General features: G+C 39.0%; 1 protein-coding gene across 1 annotated transcript; it reads right to left on the bottom strand.

Annotated features, from left to right (window-relative positions):
• Nucleotides 1–1704: 1704 nt before the first annotated feature.
• Nucleotides 1705–13446, bottom strand: LOC130142716 (zinc finger protein 474). The gene is given in 3 exon segments (XM_056325050.1): nucleotides 1705–1856; nucleotides 5321–5504; nucleotides 12721–13446. Coding segments are annotated over 3 exon segments (1029 nt in total). The 5' UTR covers nucleotides 13414–13446.
• Nucleotides 13447–14248: the final 802 nt, after the last annotated feature.

Below are 14248 nucleotides of genomic sequence, written 5' to 3'. Positions count from 1 at the left end.
AAAGTAATAATAAAAAGTGTTCTCTTCTGTACCTTGTTAAAGTATTACTTCCTTCACGTGTTTAACCTATTCACTGATGTGTTTTGGCACTGATTCCGCTACGTAATATAATGGCATTTTTCAAAACAGCATGTTCAAACACCCTCCCCACTGCTTTTGTGTATAATACTCTTCTTGCCCATACTGGCACTTTGTTACGGTAACATTTGGCACAGAGGGCAGGACAGTACTTTATTCCAGCCATCTGACACACTATGGTTGTTTTGGCTTGACGTAAAAATATAGTTTCTTTTACCAAGGTCATGACAAAAATGTACTCCTCTGACTTATAAAATTTCTGGCATGATTGGTCTATTGAACTGGGATAAATCAGTCCAGATAAATCAGTGACAGGTCAGTATCATTCTTAAGCAAGAAATGCTCCAAGAAGAGGATTCTTTTGGAGTGTTTACTTACTAAAACCAGACAGTCTCCACTTCCACCCCATGGCTAGATCCCTTTGTACAGGAATGTTTCACTTGTAGCAGTCAAGGGCTTCATGAGCTGTACTGTCCCACAAGGATGTGAACATTAGAGTGCTCCATGGTTTTAAGCTCTGAGTGAGAGTCAAAGAGTAGTCTTGTGCCAAAGATGGACAAAGGCACACAAAACCCCCCTCAAAACAGCAAATTAAAGGAGCTGCTTGGCTTCTCTGATTAGTCAAGTTCAGCTGGAGGTCCTTGTACTAACTAGTCAAGTCTTCAGTAGAGGGGAAACAAAATTTTCAAAGGATTAATTCTCCTGATCAACACCACTCTGGCTCTGCTTCCCCTGAGATTCAATGAGTTACTCCTCATTGAAATCCTCATTTCCTAAGACTTGTCTGAAGCTTCAGTTTCTGAAACAGTAGGTGAATATATTCACTGAGCAAGGGACATGTAGCCAAATGTCCCTGCAGATGAGGGAGCACCTGACACTATACCATCTCTCCCAGTCTCACAGATCTGTTGAAAAGCAAGACACAAGATGGATCCCTGTAGGATATTCTTTTGGGTATCTCTGTAGTGAAAGACTCCTGGCAGCTATGGCTCATTTCTTTCTGTCCTTTGCTGAATATAAAAACCCAAATGTTCTATGTAAAATAGGAAATGCATGCAGAAGGCCCAACATCTTTCAAAGGTCCAGACAGCTTTACCCAAAAGGCTGTGAAAGGAGTGGGAGTAAAAACATCCCACATTTGACCAATAGAGATGAAGAGATCACAGCAATTCAGAAAGCAGCCCAGGAGGATTCTTCACTTGGTTTCTCCTGCACCCAACAGAGCACAGCATCAGCAGAAGGAAGATGACAGTTAACATTACTTTCAAGTATTCTTGTGCCATCCCTCTCAAACTGTGGTTTCAATGTGACTGCTACCTGAACAACAGAAATGAGGAGGCACTTTTGCTATTGCTGGGCTAAAAAAAATCACTATATTTAACCTTACACTGCAGTGGCAACTGCTGATTTTATTCTGGAGGCTTTTGGATCACGTGATCTAACAACACACTAACAATTTTGATGCCCATGGCTGTCCAGCTGGATTTTATTTCTGTCATGGTTTGTCTGAAAGGTATGGCTGTATGTGTGTGTATTCATGCACACACGCACTCATAGTGTGTGTGTTTGTGTGTGAGAGTGAGTGTGCGTGTGTGAGCATGCACACATATGAGCTTTACAGCCACTTCACATTGCAGGTTTCAGTTTACAGGACTGCTGGTGGATGATCAGTCTGTCTGGAAGAAAAGTACGCCCACAAATATCACATGGAACTAGCTGGTTCTGGGCGCTGGTCCAGGCAGCCTCATTTAAAGAATCAAGATCATAGAAGCCTTTGGCTGGAAAATTAAAAAAAGAAAGTATCAGGTTTCATTCTGGAGACCCACATTCAACTCTTTATGGAAAATATTTTCAGGAAATACCTGTTGACTGAGCCTTTCAGTTTAACCAAACCATATTGCTTTTGCAAATAAAAAAGAAGGAAAAGAAAGAAGCAAAAGAGTAAAAAATATATAAAAAAGACTCTGCTTTTTGTCCCAGGGGTTGAATTAAATTAACTTCAAACTGAATCATTCTGTATTGTGTAAGAGTACAGAGAAAACATGAGTATAGAAAAATTAAGACTACAGAAAAATCATGCTGTGTATTATGATATGCATTCTCAGCTAATTATTAACATCTTTGCATACATACTATTATCAGCAAATTTCACTTTTTGGCTTTACTTCAAGTTCTGCTTAATGAGCATGTGTTATCTGGCTATGGCAATGAGTGGAAGCATATCACACTTGAGAATATGCTCTTTGTACTGCTCTGGAGAGGGGGCCAATTTTCCTTTTGTTGAAGTCTAAGCAAGTTTTGCCACTAAGTGGAATAAAGCTTAGGTAAGTCTAAAACCTTACAGACAAAACCTACAGTTCTTTTAAGTCACAGTTTCCAGTGAGGTCATTGCACTGATGCATCTATTGTCATCTGAACACTGAGTCTTACCCTCAGTTATTTTCCACTGCAGGAAGAGTGACTGCTCTGCAGGCCCAGGAGCATTCTTCAAATGCTCACATTAGATGTATTTTCAAGATTTTCAGTATAAAAAAAAAATGTTGTTTACTTTATTCTTGAAATGGACTTTCACACAGTGTTGTTTCAAACTGATTTCCAAAAAGGCCAGGTAGATTGCTTAATACCTGGATTTAGATCTTAAGAGTTTTCATTTGAAGTGCATGCAAAAAAAAATCTACATGGCTCGATTTGAAGTTGTATTTGCTTTGCCCTTCTCAAAAGGTGTGACAATACAGGAAAAGACAAAAAAACCTGGTTTTTCCTTTGAACTGTTAACAGCAGATGATTTTTAAAAGGATTTGTGCATTTAAAAATATTCCATGGTTTCTGTCATTGCCACATGATAGAGCTCTTCATTAAAAGCCCATACAGTTTTAATATGATTCATATCCAATGGTTCACATAACCACAATAAGCCTTAGATCTCTTAATATGCCTGTTCCTAATGTTCTTTTTGTTAGAAGAGCAACCAAGTAGTGGTTTTTTTTTTTTTTTGGCTGAGACAAATATCCCTTTTGCTTGCAGGAAATGAATGTGTATTTTCTGTACTTTTCAAAGTTTATGGAATATAAAAAAAAGAGAAAGAGAGATGACTTTCTCCTTGCAGGCATGTCTTAGGCATTCCACAAACAAAACACTGTGTAATCAGGGCAGTGGTTGTCTTCCTGTGACACTTGAGTTTTCAGAAAAAGATTTATGTAAGTTATAAAAAGTTTTATGTAAGCAGCTAATATTTCTAAGCCTTTTTTTTAACATTGCCTGTTCCATTCAACAACAGGAGTAGTCCCTCCTCCCTAAGCTGAGAAACTGTGAGACATGCAGTACGTGTATGCAGTCTCTAGGTCAGTTATAGCATTTACCAGATGATAGAGAGTAAGTCTTTCGGAAAAAGAACAACACTGAGATTTTCCCAAGGCCAAGAGCATGAGGCAACTGCAGGGGGAACAACAATTTTAGCTCAGGCTACAGAGCTGATCACGCTTGCATCAGCGGGCATTTAGGAACAGATGCTGGAAGCAGGTCAGTGTTCCCTGGGGAACTGTGAGCACACACACGCACCTCACAGGAGGTGCATGGTGCCTGATATGACTCATTGCATAAATGGGAAAATTTTCTGATTCATATCTGGGAGCATTCTGCTGGATTGTTCTCTCAAAGAGTGGTTGTGTTTCTGCTTCCACTCCTTCAAATTAAGAATAGTGCATTTCAAAATAACCTAATTTGCCCCTTTGTATGCTCCTCTTTCAGATGGAATTCTCATTTTCTCCATCTTTTTTGCCACACAACATGTAATAATTAAAAAGAGCTTAACAACAAAAAGAGCAAATACAATGAAAATGTCTTTTGAACCTATCTTTTACTGCAGATTCAATTGTGCTGCTTGGCATCTGTTAACCAAGTCCTGATCTGATTTTATTTGAGCTGCGATAATTATTATTTTGAACAGCTGGTTAGTGTTCTTAGTGATCCTGCTCTCTTCTGTGTGTGTCTTCTGGGGACATATTTCTTTGTACTACTGTAAACTGATCTATGTATGACTCGTTTCACAGTGAGTTGTAGGAGAATTATTCTACTTTTCCAGACATAAGGGGAAGCTGTGGGAAATGATGGGGAATATATAAAAAAAAAAGTGGGTGAATTAACTGCTTGTGAGCAAGTGGTCCAAACTTGGCACAAAGTAGCTCAGGCCAGTTGGCAGGGCTGGGGCAAGGATCCAGCTGAAATTGTGAAATAACTTTATGTGGGAATGGGGAGGTCCTAGGAGCAGCTTTCAGGCAAAGCACAGATGAAATTTCCTTTTGGTCCTACAGTAAGCACGCACCCCTGGGATACGTCTGCGAGCCCAGCTCTGTTGTGTGCTGGGCATCAGCAGTTTCCACTGATGTGAAAAAGTGTGATCAAGGCATCTTACAAAACAGAACCCACAGCACAATCACACATAATTAGCAGAAATAAAATGTTTATGTTGTACTACATATATTTTTTCCCATTGTGTTTGTATTATAATCTTTCACAAAGAAAGCTTCTAAGAATTGTAAATAAAAAGGGAACAATAACATCCACAGGATGTTCATTGCAGAAAAGACTGCATTTTTATCTATAAATATATTTTAATAAACCCTTGAAACTGCAGTATATGTTATAGGTAGATTTTAAAAATTCCTCATTTTCTACCAGTCGTCATGCGTGTAGTATTATATTCCTTATTTTACCACAGAACTCCTACTTTTGAGGTCACTCACTGTTTATTACTGCTAAGTGCTGGTGTCAGGCTTTTTTTATAACCATTGCTATAGGTGTAAAATCCAGCTGAAGTATCTACCCCCATTTTGCCTGAAGGGTATTTTTTTTTATGACTGTATGTGTCAAGTCTGCATATTGTTCTTCAATGCTTTTTCTCATTTTAAAACACACCTGTTTACAGCATTGAAAGTAATCAAAAGTGATGCTGTGAAGCAAGTTGCTAATCTTTTTGCGTTTTGATTCGGAACATACTGATACATGAAGAAGACTGTCCCAGGAGGACTGTCCCACAAGGTAATGACTACTCTTACTTCTCATGGATGCAGCACAAAAGGAGAACAGGATACTTAACAGAAGCTTAAAACAAGCCATGATGGCTACCTTCTCTTCAGAGTAAAATAGAGGGAAAATTCTTGCAAACCATTAAGCTACTGCTTAAATATTTTTTTCCTTCCTCCCACTTTCTTCCTCCTATTTCCTCATTTTATCTGTAGTTTACCTTGTATGGGACTGACTTCAGACTATTTGGGCTCTGGCATTCTCAAGTGCTTGGGTAGCAGCATGTCATTCTCCTGGTGCCATTTTGTCAGGCATTGCGGCTTATGGATACTAATAGATTTTGTTCCATACTCATGGCCACATATGTAAAAAATCACTGCTGGTGGCTGTCTTGTCACTTGTGCCTGCAAATAACAATTGTGAAGAAGAATAAATATTGTTTTCAACATTAATTTTGAATCAGAACAGCTTTGGATAGAAACAATCATGTAGATTAAGAAACCAATTCGTATCTGTAAAATCAATGGAACTGTTTCTATCAGTTTCATTTTGTCTATATTCAGTCTTGAAGTCTGTAAGAACTATTGCCTCATTAACTGGCCACCTAGAACAGGCAGGCTCCTTCTGCAGATACTACGCTGAAAATTCATGTGTGTCACTTAATTAATACTTAGCTATGTACACTTTAGCTCTTTTCACACCATCAAGTCCATGGAAATGCTGAGTCCTCACGTGCAGAAACAAGTCCTCTCTTTGATCAGGTTGCTGCAGTATGGTGTCCATCTTAAATGTTGAAGCCCCTTTTTTATCTACCAAACAGAAGTAACATGGAAAGCAGCAACAAAAGCTTCCTCCACTGAACTGCTGATATCTACTACAGTAGCAGAAAGACACTATCTCCAGGCAGAACACAGTTAAAAGTGCTGTGTCCAGCCTTAGCATCCCTTTTAAGCTGGACAGTGAGGGAAGCTGTCTCAAGCTTGTGATTGTGGTCCCTAACCCCACATTACTTCTGCCACTGGTCAGTTAGCTGGCAGAATTCTTGGCCTTGAAGGATTAAAACTGATCCAGGATATATCCAGATAGAGGGGCAAAATAGGAACTGTTGCTTGTTGTCCTGAAGGCCTCAGTGTGAACTTTGCCAGTGACTGCAGCGAGGGCAGAACTGGACTCTAAGCAAGCCATTGTTTCTGCACTGCAGATATGCTTTTGTTCTCGGAGGAAAACAGCTAACAGAAGAAAAATATTCCTCGACCTCAAACCCCACAAATACATATTCTAAGCTTGAAAAATATATAATTACTGTGGTATTGCAGATTATGGATTTGGCTGTGTCCTTAGGCATGTCCTGGGCTAGGCGTGGTGTCAGTACCAGCCCTGCTCCAGGAGTAGCGTAAAAATGAACTGCAGAGACAGAATTTTGAGGCACACTGATGGTCCCACAACTACCAGCACTTCCTGCACTCCTGACTGTGGAATACCAGTAAGAGATGAGCTGTTCCCTGCCCTCATAAAGGTAGAGGGACAACCATGCCAGACCAAACATGGGAAGCCATCCTCACTCAAACAAGGGAGGTGGGGATTTAATTTTTTCCTCTGTTGCTCCGTAAGACAAGGCGTAACCTGTTCCAGTATTTATGACTCTCTCTGTCAGCCCATCAGTGTATTCAAGAAGTTCTGGGCAGCTCTTCTGTACGCTACAGTCTGAAAATGTCATTAGTGAGCAATCTGCATAAGCTTTCTTTCCTGTATCACACATGTAAACTCAATTACATGAAGAAATACTACCCTACAAAGCGTATTTTTGCTGGGAAAAGTTGGACTTCGTCTGGAAAGTTCTCACAGTGAATTGAAATATAACTTATCCAAAGACAGTCTTTCAAAAGACATTTTAATCCTTTTAACTTTTGAATGGAATTTCCTTAGCTATCTTTACTAACAAGGTATTTTATATACTTCAAAAAACAAAATATATATATAACCTTCTCTTCCTATTCATAGCTGAATATAGCAACAGCTGTTTTAAGAAGGTCCTCTAATTTCTTATTACGAATTTTCTCTTACTTTCTTACTTCAGCTTTTGAGCTAGACCTTGTCTGATTTGGAGATAAGACTCTGTGTACAGATACAGAGTCTTCTGAAGGCAGTGTGTGTTTCTTTGTAGGCTCTGGAGTGCTTTACATAAGGACACTAAAGTCTAAACTCTTGAGGTCAGGGAACTCATTTCAGTGTACGTCCTTGTTATGGGTATGCTTATAGCATTTTACAATTTTCTAAAAAAATGCTGTGTAGAAAACCACCAGGAACACATTTTTCTCTTTAGTTTTCATTAACTAGGTTCCTGCCATTCAGTAAAACAGATTATTTATTGGCTGAAATCTAGGAAAGAGCAATTTGATTTGCATTCAGTTTGTAAAGACTCTTTCTATACTACCAAAATAGGAAAAAGGAATGCTAGTACAAATGAAAATCATGCTTACTTAGCCTGCACTGCCACAATCCTTTCCACCATATGAGGCAGTATAATAAATGTTTAGCTTCAAGGAGACTTGAAGTCCTGTTATGAGGTAAAAAATCACTTAAAAAATTAAATATACAAAATAAATTTAACAGATGCACAGAAATATTGTTGTCAAAATCAAATAGATTTTCATCTTAGAAGTATTTCCCTGGTGAATGGAGATAGCCTTTTATCTCTGACTGTTTCATTCAAATCCATTACACTTGTTCTAAAGTCATTGTGATGTCCTACAATTGAACAACTGCCAGAAACGTGCAAGATAAAATTTCGTGATCTCTATCCAGTGCAATCTGGATACATTTCCACAGTTCTGTGATGGTCTTTTTGGTAGCCTCACCTGAAAACCTCAAGACTGAATGGGCAGTACTGTGTTTCCTCCAGATCCTGCCAGAGTGTTTAGTTCTGTGTTGTGACTGAGCAAAACAGGCCTGCAGCTAAATAGATAATTCTGTTTTCCAAAGTTATCAATCAGAATTGATTCATAACTGAATCCTACTTGGTGAAAAATAAAATGTTTAAGAAATCTATTAAGTACAAATGTCTCTGTTTTGTAACATCTACAATTAAAAACTGTATTTTTAAAATTAAAATTTAAAATTAAAATTAAAGGGATCAGATCACTCTAAGGATGGAATTATTTTTTCCAGAAATGTAGTGAGTTTGAACCATCACCACACATCAGACTATATACACAAATACTTGTCTAAAAATGCACACGTGTTAAAAAGCTGAAGGAGAATATCCTTGCTATTGGTAGTAACAGCCCTCTTGTTGCTTAACTGTGGAATCTGAGGTATGATGGGCTTTATTTGGAATTTCTATTGCTGATGATATTTATCCTTTTTCTTTATTTTTTTTTTTATTCTCTCTTCAGAGTGTGCCTATCCCAAATGTCACATCTGGAGGCCTGCAGTTTGAAACTAAACTATTTTTGGAATCACCACAATTTTCCAACCCAAACTACTCACAAGGCCAGTGGCTAGGCTGTCTGCTCACTGCTTTGTTTTTCACTTTTAAAGAGGGTTGTAGGGCAGGTCTGTTCCTGAGGATATGTGTTATTATAAAAATACCTACAAATACCTAACAGTGCAGTTAAGTTAGGCTTTCCTCTGGTGTCTCACTATTTCCTTTTTTCTCTAAGACTGCTAAATATGTCTGTGTGACCATGAATGAAGTTATTTAGCTCAGAGGGCTACGCAACTATGTATTTTCAATAGACCTGACATTACTTGAGGTTAGCCCCAGGCTGCTGTTATGGTGTTACATGAGGTCAAATGCTCCCATGCTACGCAAAGTTTTTAATTTCTTCTTAAGTACATCCAGTAAGACAGACTCTCAAACTCCCCTCCATAAATATTTATCGTCCAGGACTGCACACACCCTCACCTTTCTTATTTGTTTAATTATCCATGTATTTTAATGAGAGGACAGGACAAGAGGCCTCCTGCTCTAGACCAAGCTCTTGCCATAAGCTTGATTTGCCCAGGGAAAAGAGGTTCAGGGAAAGACTGGTAGAAAGACTTCACAGCAGCATTGTGTTGTATGAAAGCAGCCCTTTCCACACATTTCTTTCTGAAAAGTAGGAGGCATTTTGCATAATGGACAGGGATAAGCTGTGGTGTGGCTTTCATGACCATCCAAAGGTACATTTCACAGCCTTCTGGAGTGCTTTCAGCCACTGCCCTGACAAAACAGCAGACTAACGTTAGGACTGGCCATATGCCTGTGTATGAAGTTTCCCTGCACAGCAAGGTAATTCTGCCAGATGATGCAAGTAATTAAAGATTTTACTCCACTGGAAGCACTGGAATATCACATTTTACTCCTGATGTGCTATCTTTTACAAGAAATATGTTGTTATAATGAACATGGCATTTGTGTAAAAGCAGAAAGGCAGGAAGCTCAGTCATTCCCCATGATAATATTCAATAAGATTCATTCAAACCATCCATTCACTGTCCAGACTCATCTAACTTTCTATATTTGCAAATACGTTTGTCAGTATTCTCCTAAGATGACGTTCAAAACTGCTGCAACTGAAGCAAAGTTTATCATTGACTTCCCACCTTCATCAGAATTACACAGCATCTGGAGGAGTTTTCATTTTAACAAGTGGTTCAATGCTTTTATGCTTGAGCGAGACACAACATCAACATGTTGTTACACAAGTTTTCAAGACTTACGCTGTGTTAAAATGCACTACAGTACAACAGAGGAAGATCACGGAAATCTTATTTTTAGGCAGTTAACTCGATAACAAGAAAACAGCAGATGGCAGCACCAGACGCTAGTGACATATCTGATGGGACTTTAGGATCAGTGTTATCTGTTGTCAAAAAAACTGCGACACATACAGCCACAGCAAGTCATTAATACTCACTTACATGTAGCAAACATTTTGATCTATTAAACAATAAAACCCACACTCTTCTCTAGTGCAAGTCTGAGTTTCAGTAATTCCAGACATCAATTTCATTGTCTGGGGTATCACAGCAGAATCCAAAACAGAATTTCTGAGCTGATGTGATCCTTGAGAGCCTCTTAGAGCACAGGCTGTTGTCTGTTTTACACAGGCAGATATAGCTGAATCAGATGTGTTCATCGATTTTGACAGTGAGGACAGTTAGTGGAAAAGATGGCTTGCAGAGGCTGTTGAGTCTCCAGCTCTAAAGACATCTAATGCCAAACTGAGTGTTTTCGGTAATATTACTGGTCTAGTTGACTGTACACTTGCTAAGGGAGAAAGAGCTCCAGGTCAGAGGTGCGCAGGCAAAAGTGCTTGCAGTTGTAAAGTTAAAATGCCCTTCACATGGTGTACTGCCAAATCAGTCAGTTCTTTATTTTTAAAATGAGAATAATCCAGGCTTTTAATTTAGGACATCTTTCATTGCATAAATTTGACAGTAGCATTACAGTTTTTAAATACACTTATATAAGGGTTGGGTTTTTTTCAGTTATTCCTTCCCTCTGAAGTTTTGCTGAATCAGGTCCTTAAACAGGTACTTAAATAATTCACTGTCACAGTGGGTAGATCTGTTAAGTGAAACATGGACTGCCCCAAATGGTTTCCTCCCGGCATCAAAGCAGATTGCCATTTCATTTCACTATTGGTATTTTTTAGCAGATTTAATAAGTAGCTGAGTAGCTGGTAAGGTGAGCAAAATTACAACCATACGCTGGAAAAAGATGAAGACTGTGGAGTAGACCCAGACTTTGTCCCTGTCCATAGTGAATCTGCACTCCTGTAAGCTTAGTGCTTTTCAACATCCTTCAATGTACGGACCTTTCAAAACTTTTAACTGGAGGTGGGGACCCTCATGCAGAGAATTTAAACCTGTGGAAAAGAGACTTCCTTTGACTACTTCATAGAAGCAGTCTGCCCGTCCTGAACAGCCCCTGGGATCACATAATATTTCTTTCACTCTTTCCATTCCTATCTCTGCCCTTAAAGTGTACCTCAGTACAAAAGGACAGCTCTAAAAATAATAAAATCAAGGACCTCTGAGAGGTAAAATCCCTTCCTGAAAGTCATCATTAATAATAAAGTCCTTCAGAGTCAATTACAAATGGAAAGCTGTACAGCTTCATTATTTCTGCTGCAACTTATGAATTGTAACTGCTTGGAAGTAAATAAGGAAACCTGTTGTTCACACAGGAGGAAGAACAGATTTGAACACATTTCGTTCTGGCTCTGCAGAGCTCACAGGAGTAAAAAGTGGTAATAAGATTACTGTTCAACAAGTCAGCAGATGTGACTGAATCCACACAGGGAACAGATGTGTTGTGCAAGAGGGCAACATTTTTACAGAGTCACTCTCAATGCCAAACCACACTCTAAGCTTGTTTTTTTAATGAGGTTTTAAGTATGGACATTCCCCCTGCCCCTCTCTTTTTTTTTTTTTTTTTTTTAAACATACAGGGTAGGGTTATGTGTGATGGATGAAACTCTCTGCTTCACACCCATGTCTTTCATAAAAACAGTCACCTTTAGAACAACGCCAGTTCTTTGGTAAATGGTGCAATGCAGTATTACACAAGTACACCTCCTCTCCCATAGTTATAGATGCACCTGTGCAGCACTTTGAACTGTTTGTGGGTAATTTGAAATTTGCTGATAAAAGGCCTGAGGAGTGGACCTAATTTGCTAGTAGATATCAGTTAGTGGCCTCAAATAGCATAGTACAAAAATGCTTCACATTGTCTTTATTCTCATGTTTTTCAGGGTAATGTTATTATCTCCATTTTATTCAGCAGCTGCAAAACTGAAATACAGCACACTGACTTTTAAAACATTTTTAGAAATGCTTTGCATAGCATCGCATTCCTTTGGTGACTGAGAAAGCTAAATCCCAATTTCAAAAGTAATGTAGGCCATCAGGAGTCCAACACCCACTGGAAAAAAAAGAAAAGCCTTTTATTTTAGACACTGGACCTAAATTTAGACATCTATCTTACAGAACTCCTGGCCATAGGACAGCTTGTGCAGATACTAATGGAGAAAAAATATGCCATTTTCCAAAACTTTGTGTAGCTTTTGGATAATGTGAATCAGCTTCTTAATTCTTGGATCCTGAATCAAATTCAGTGGAAAAAAAAAATAATGTGCAGTCTTATTTATTTTGTTGTTGTTATATTCTGAGTTGCTGCCTTTGAACATGCAGTCCTCAGTAAATTCATGTTCCACACCAAGGTTAAGAATAACAGTAAAAACTGAAAATCACTGCTGTGCTTACAGGATAATGAAACATCATACTTCATGTCAACTAAATACAAATATCTAATACCTGCTAAAACATAAAACATTCAAAGCTTGCTTAAGCCGCACAACAGAATCTCCTGGGGAACTATAGCACACAATGGTCCCTTATGGGGACATAACTGACAGAACCACAGTGAACTCAAATATTTCCTTTCAACAGGAAAATCAAAAGAAGTAGGAATACGTAATGTCCCTTATGCAGGCAGTATTCTCCTTTCCTTTACCTACTCTGTTCTGAAGGAAAGTGATTTTAAATTTGATAGGAACCTGGTCTCTGTTGGAGTGCCTAGCTTCAAAATGCATCCACACCCTTTCATACAGCACATGCTTAGCAATTTACCTTGTCTAATATGGTGTCCTTTCCTTGGCAGGTCTTAGATGGATCTTCACTTGCTGAGCCGGACTGAGACCTTGGGCCTTTGCCAGATCTATGAGGGCTAGAACTTGACAGCCCCACACCACTGCTACCTCGTCTGCAATGTTTTTTGTGCACAGTGAGACTGTCAGGAAGGAAGGCTTGGCCACAGCTTCCACAGGGCAGGAGCTGGATTTGAGCACTATGATAAGCTGCCTCATTTTCAGCTGTAAGCATACAGGAATCAGCAGTAGGGACTTTGGGTTTCCTGGGCTCCGGTCTTCTGAGATGCCTTGGTAGCTGACTGTTATCAATAGACCACTTCTCCAGGCACTGGGGTTCATGTATAGAAATAGACTGTGACCCAAATTCTCTGCCACAGATATAGCATACCCTGAAGCATGGTCTTCTTGGTGGGATGATGGGCCTATTCAGTGGCATCCAAGACATGTTTGAAGAACCTGACTGTTTTGATATTATTGCAGTGTCTGGTCGCCTTTTCTTTGGTCCAGCTTCTAGATGTACTACTATGGGCAAAATTCTGGGAAGATCTGACACGTTAGATGGTGAAACCTGCTCTGAAGGCAAGATGCTAGACACACTAGCAAGGGCTTCTCCAGCACTTGGCAGAGCATTACAGGCTTTGTTCACATTCTTTTTCTTGACATTTGTTTCCATGAAGGGTACAACATTCAAAGAAATGTCTCTCTCCTACACATAAAGGGCTTGGGAAAGTCTGTTAGTCAGCGTGATGCTTCATCTTAATTCAGCTTCATGGGCCAGAATACACTGGGAACTTCAAAGCTCAGTAACTGCACCTAATGGCCATTTCAGCAGGGAAACACGGTTTCTGTGTATTTTTGTTTTGCCTTTTGGTTTTACAAGTTCCTGAAACAAATTAAATCAGATCAGATTAATAAACACTGTATCTCTTGTTAAGGTTACCAACCAGTGGTTTATCACAAGGATCAGTTTACCTTAACTATGTCGTGTTTTCAAACAGTAGACAAATAGCATCAAATATATCGAAACCCTAATGATCAGGTGAACAATGTAAATCCAAAATTCTAGTCTCAGAGGGTGTAAAGTCATGAAGGTCATGAAAGAAAGTGGGATTGCACAAAGTGAAGCTGCTGAAATACATGTGGTTTTGAGTATAATTGATATGTTTTATTTTCAATTACTGACAGACCTGGTATTTCTGACAGTCTTTAATTTCTAAGTGATTTATGTTGATAGTTAAAAATAATTTCAAGAGAAATGAAAGTAAGTCCCTTAGTAGAGGGATTTTAACGTCCAGTCTCCAAAGGGACAGTCATCAAGGAAAGTGTTCCCAGTCTATAGGCTGAGGAAATTATTAGATCCCTTTACTCAGCACTTGTGAGGTGTTATCTCAAATTCTCTGACCAGAGCTGAAGCTCATGTCATATGAGAAGCTAAGGGCACTGTGTTTGTTTAGTCTCAAGAAGACAGTGCTAAACATATTTCAGTTTTTCAATTTGCAGTCTATTTC

Source organism: Falco biarmicus, chromosome Z (assembly GCF_023638135.1).
Source record: "Falco biarmicus isolate bFalBia1 chromosome Z, bFalBia1.pri, whole genome shotgun sequence".
Lineage (NCBI taxonomy): Eukaryota > Metazoa > Chordata > Aves > Falconiformes > Falconidae > Falco > Falco biarmicus.
This window is presented reverse-complemented; position numbering and strand designations above follow the sequence as displayed.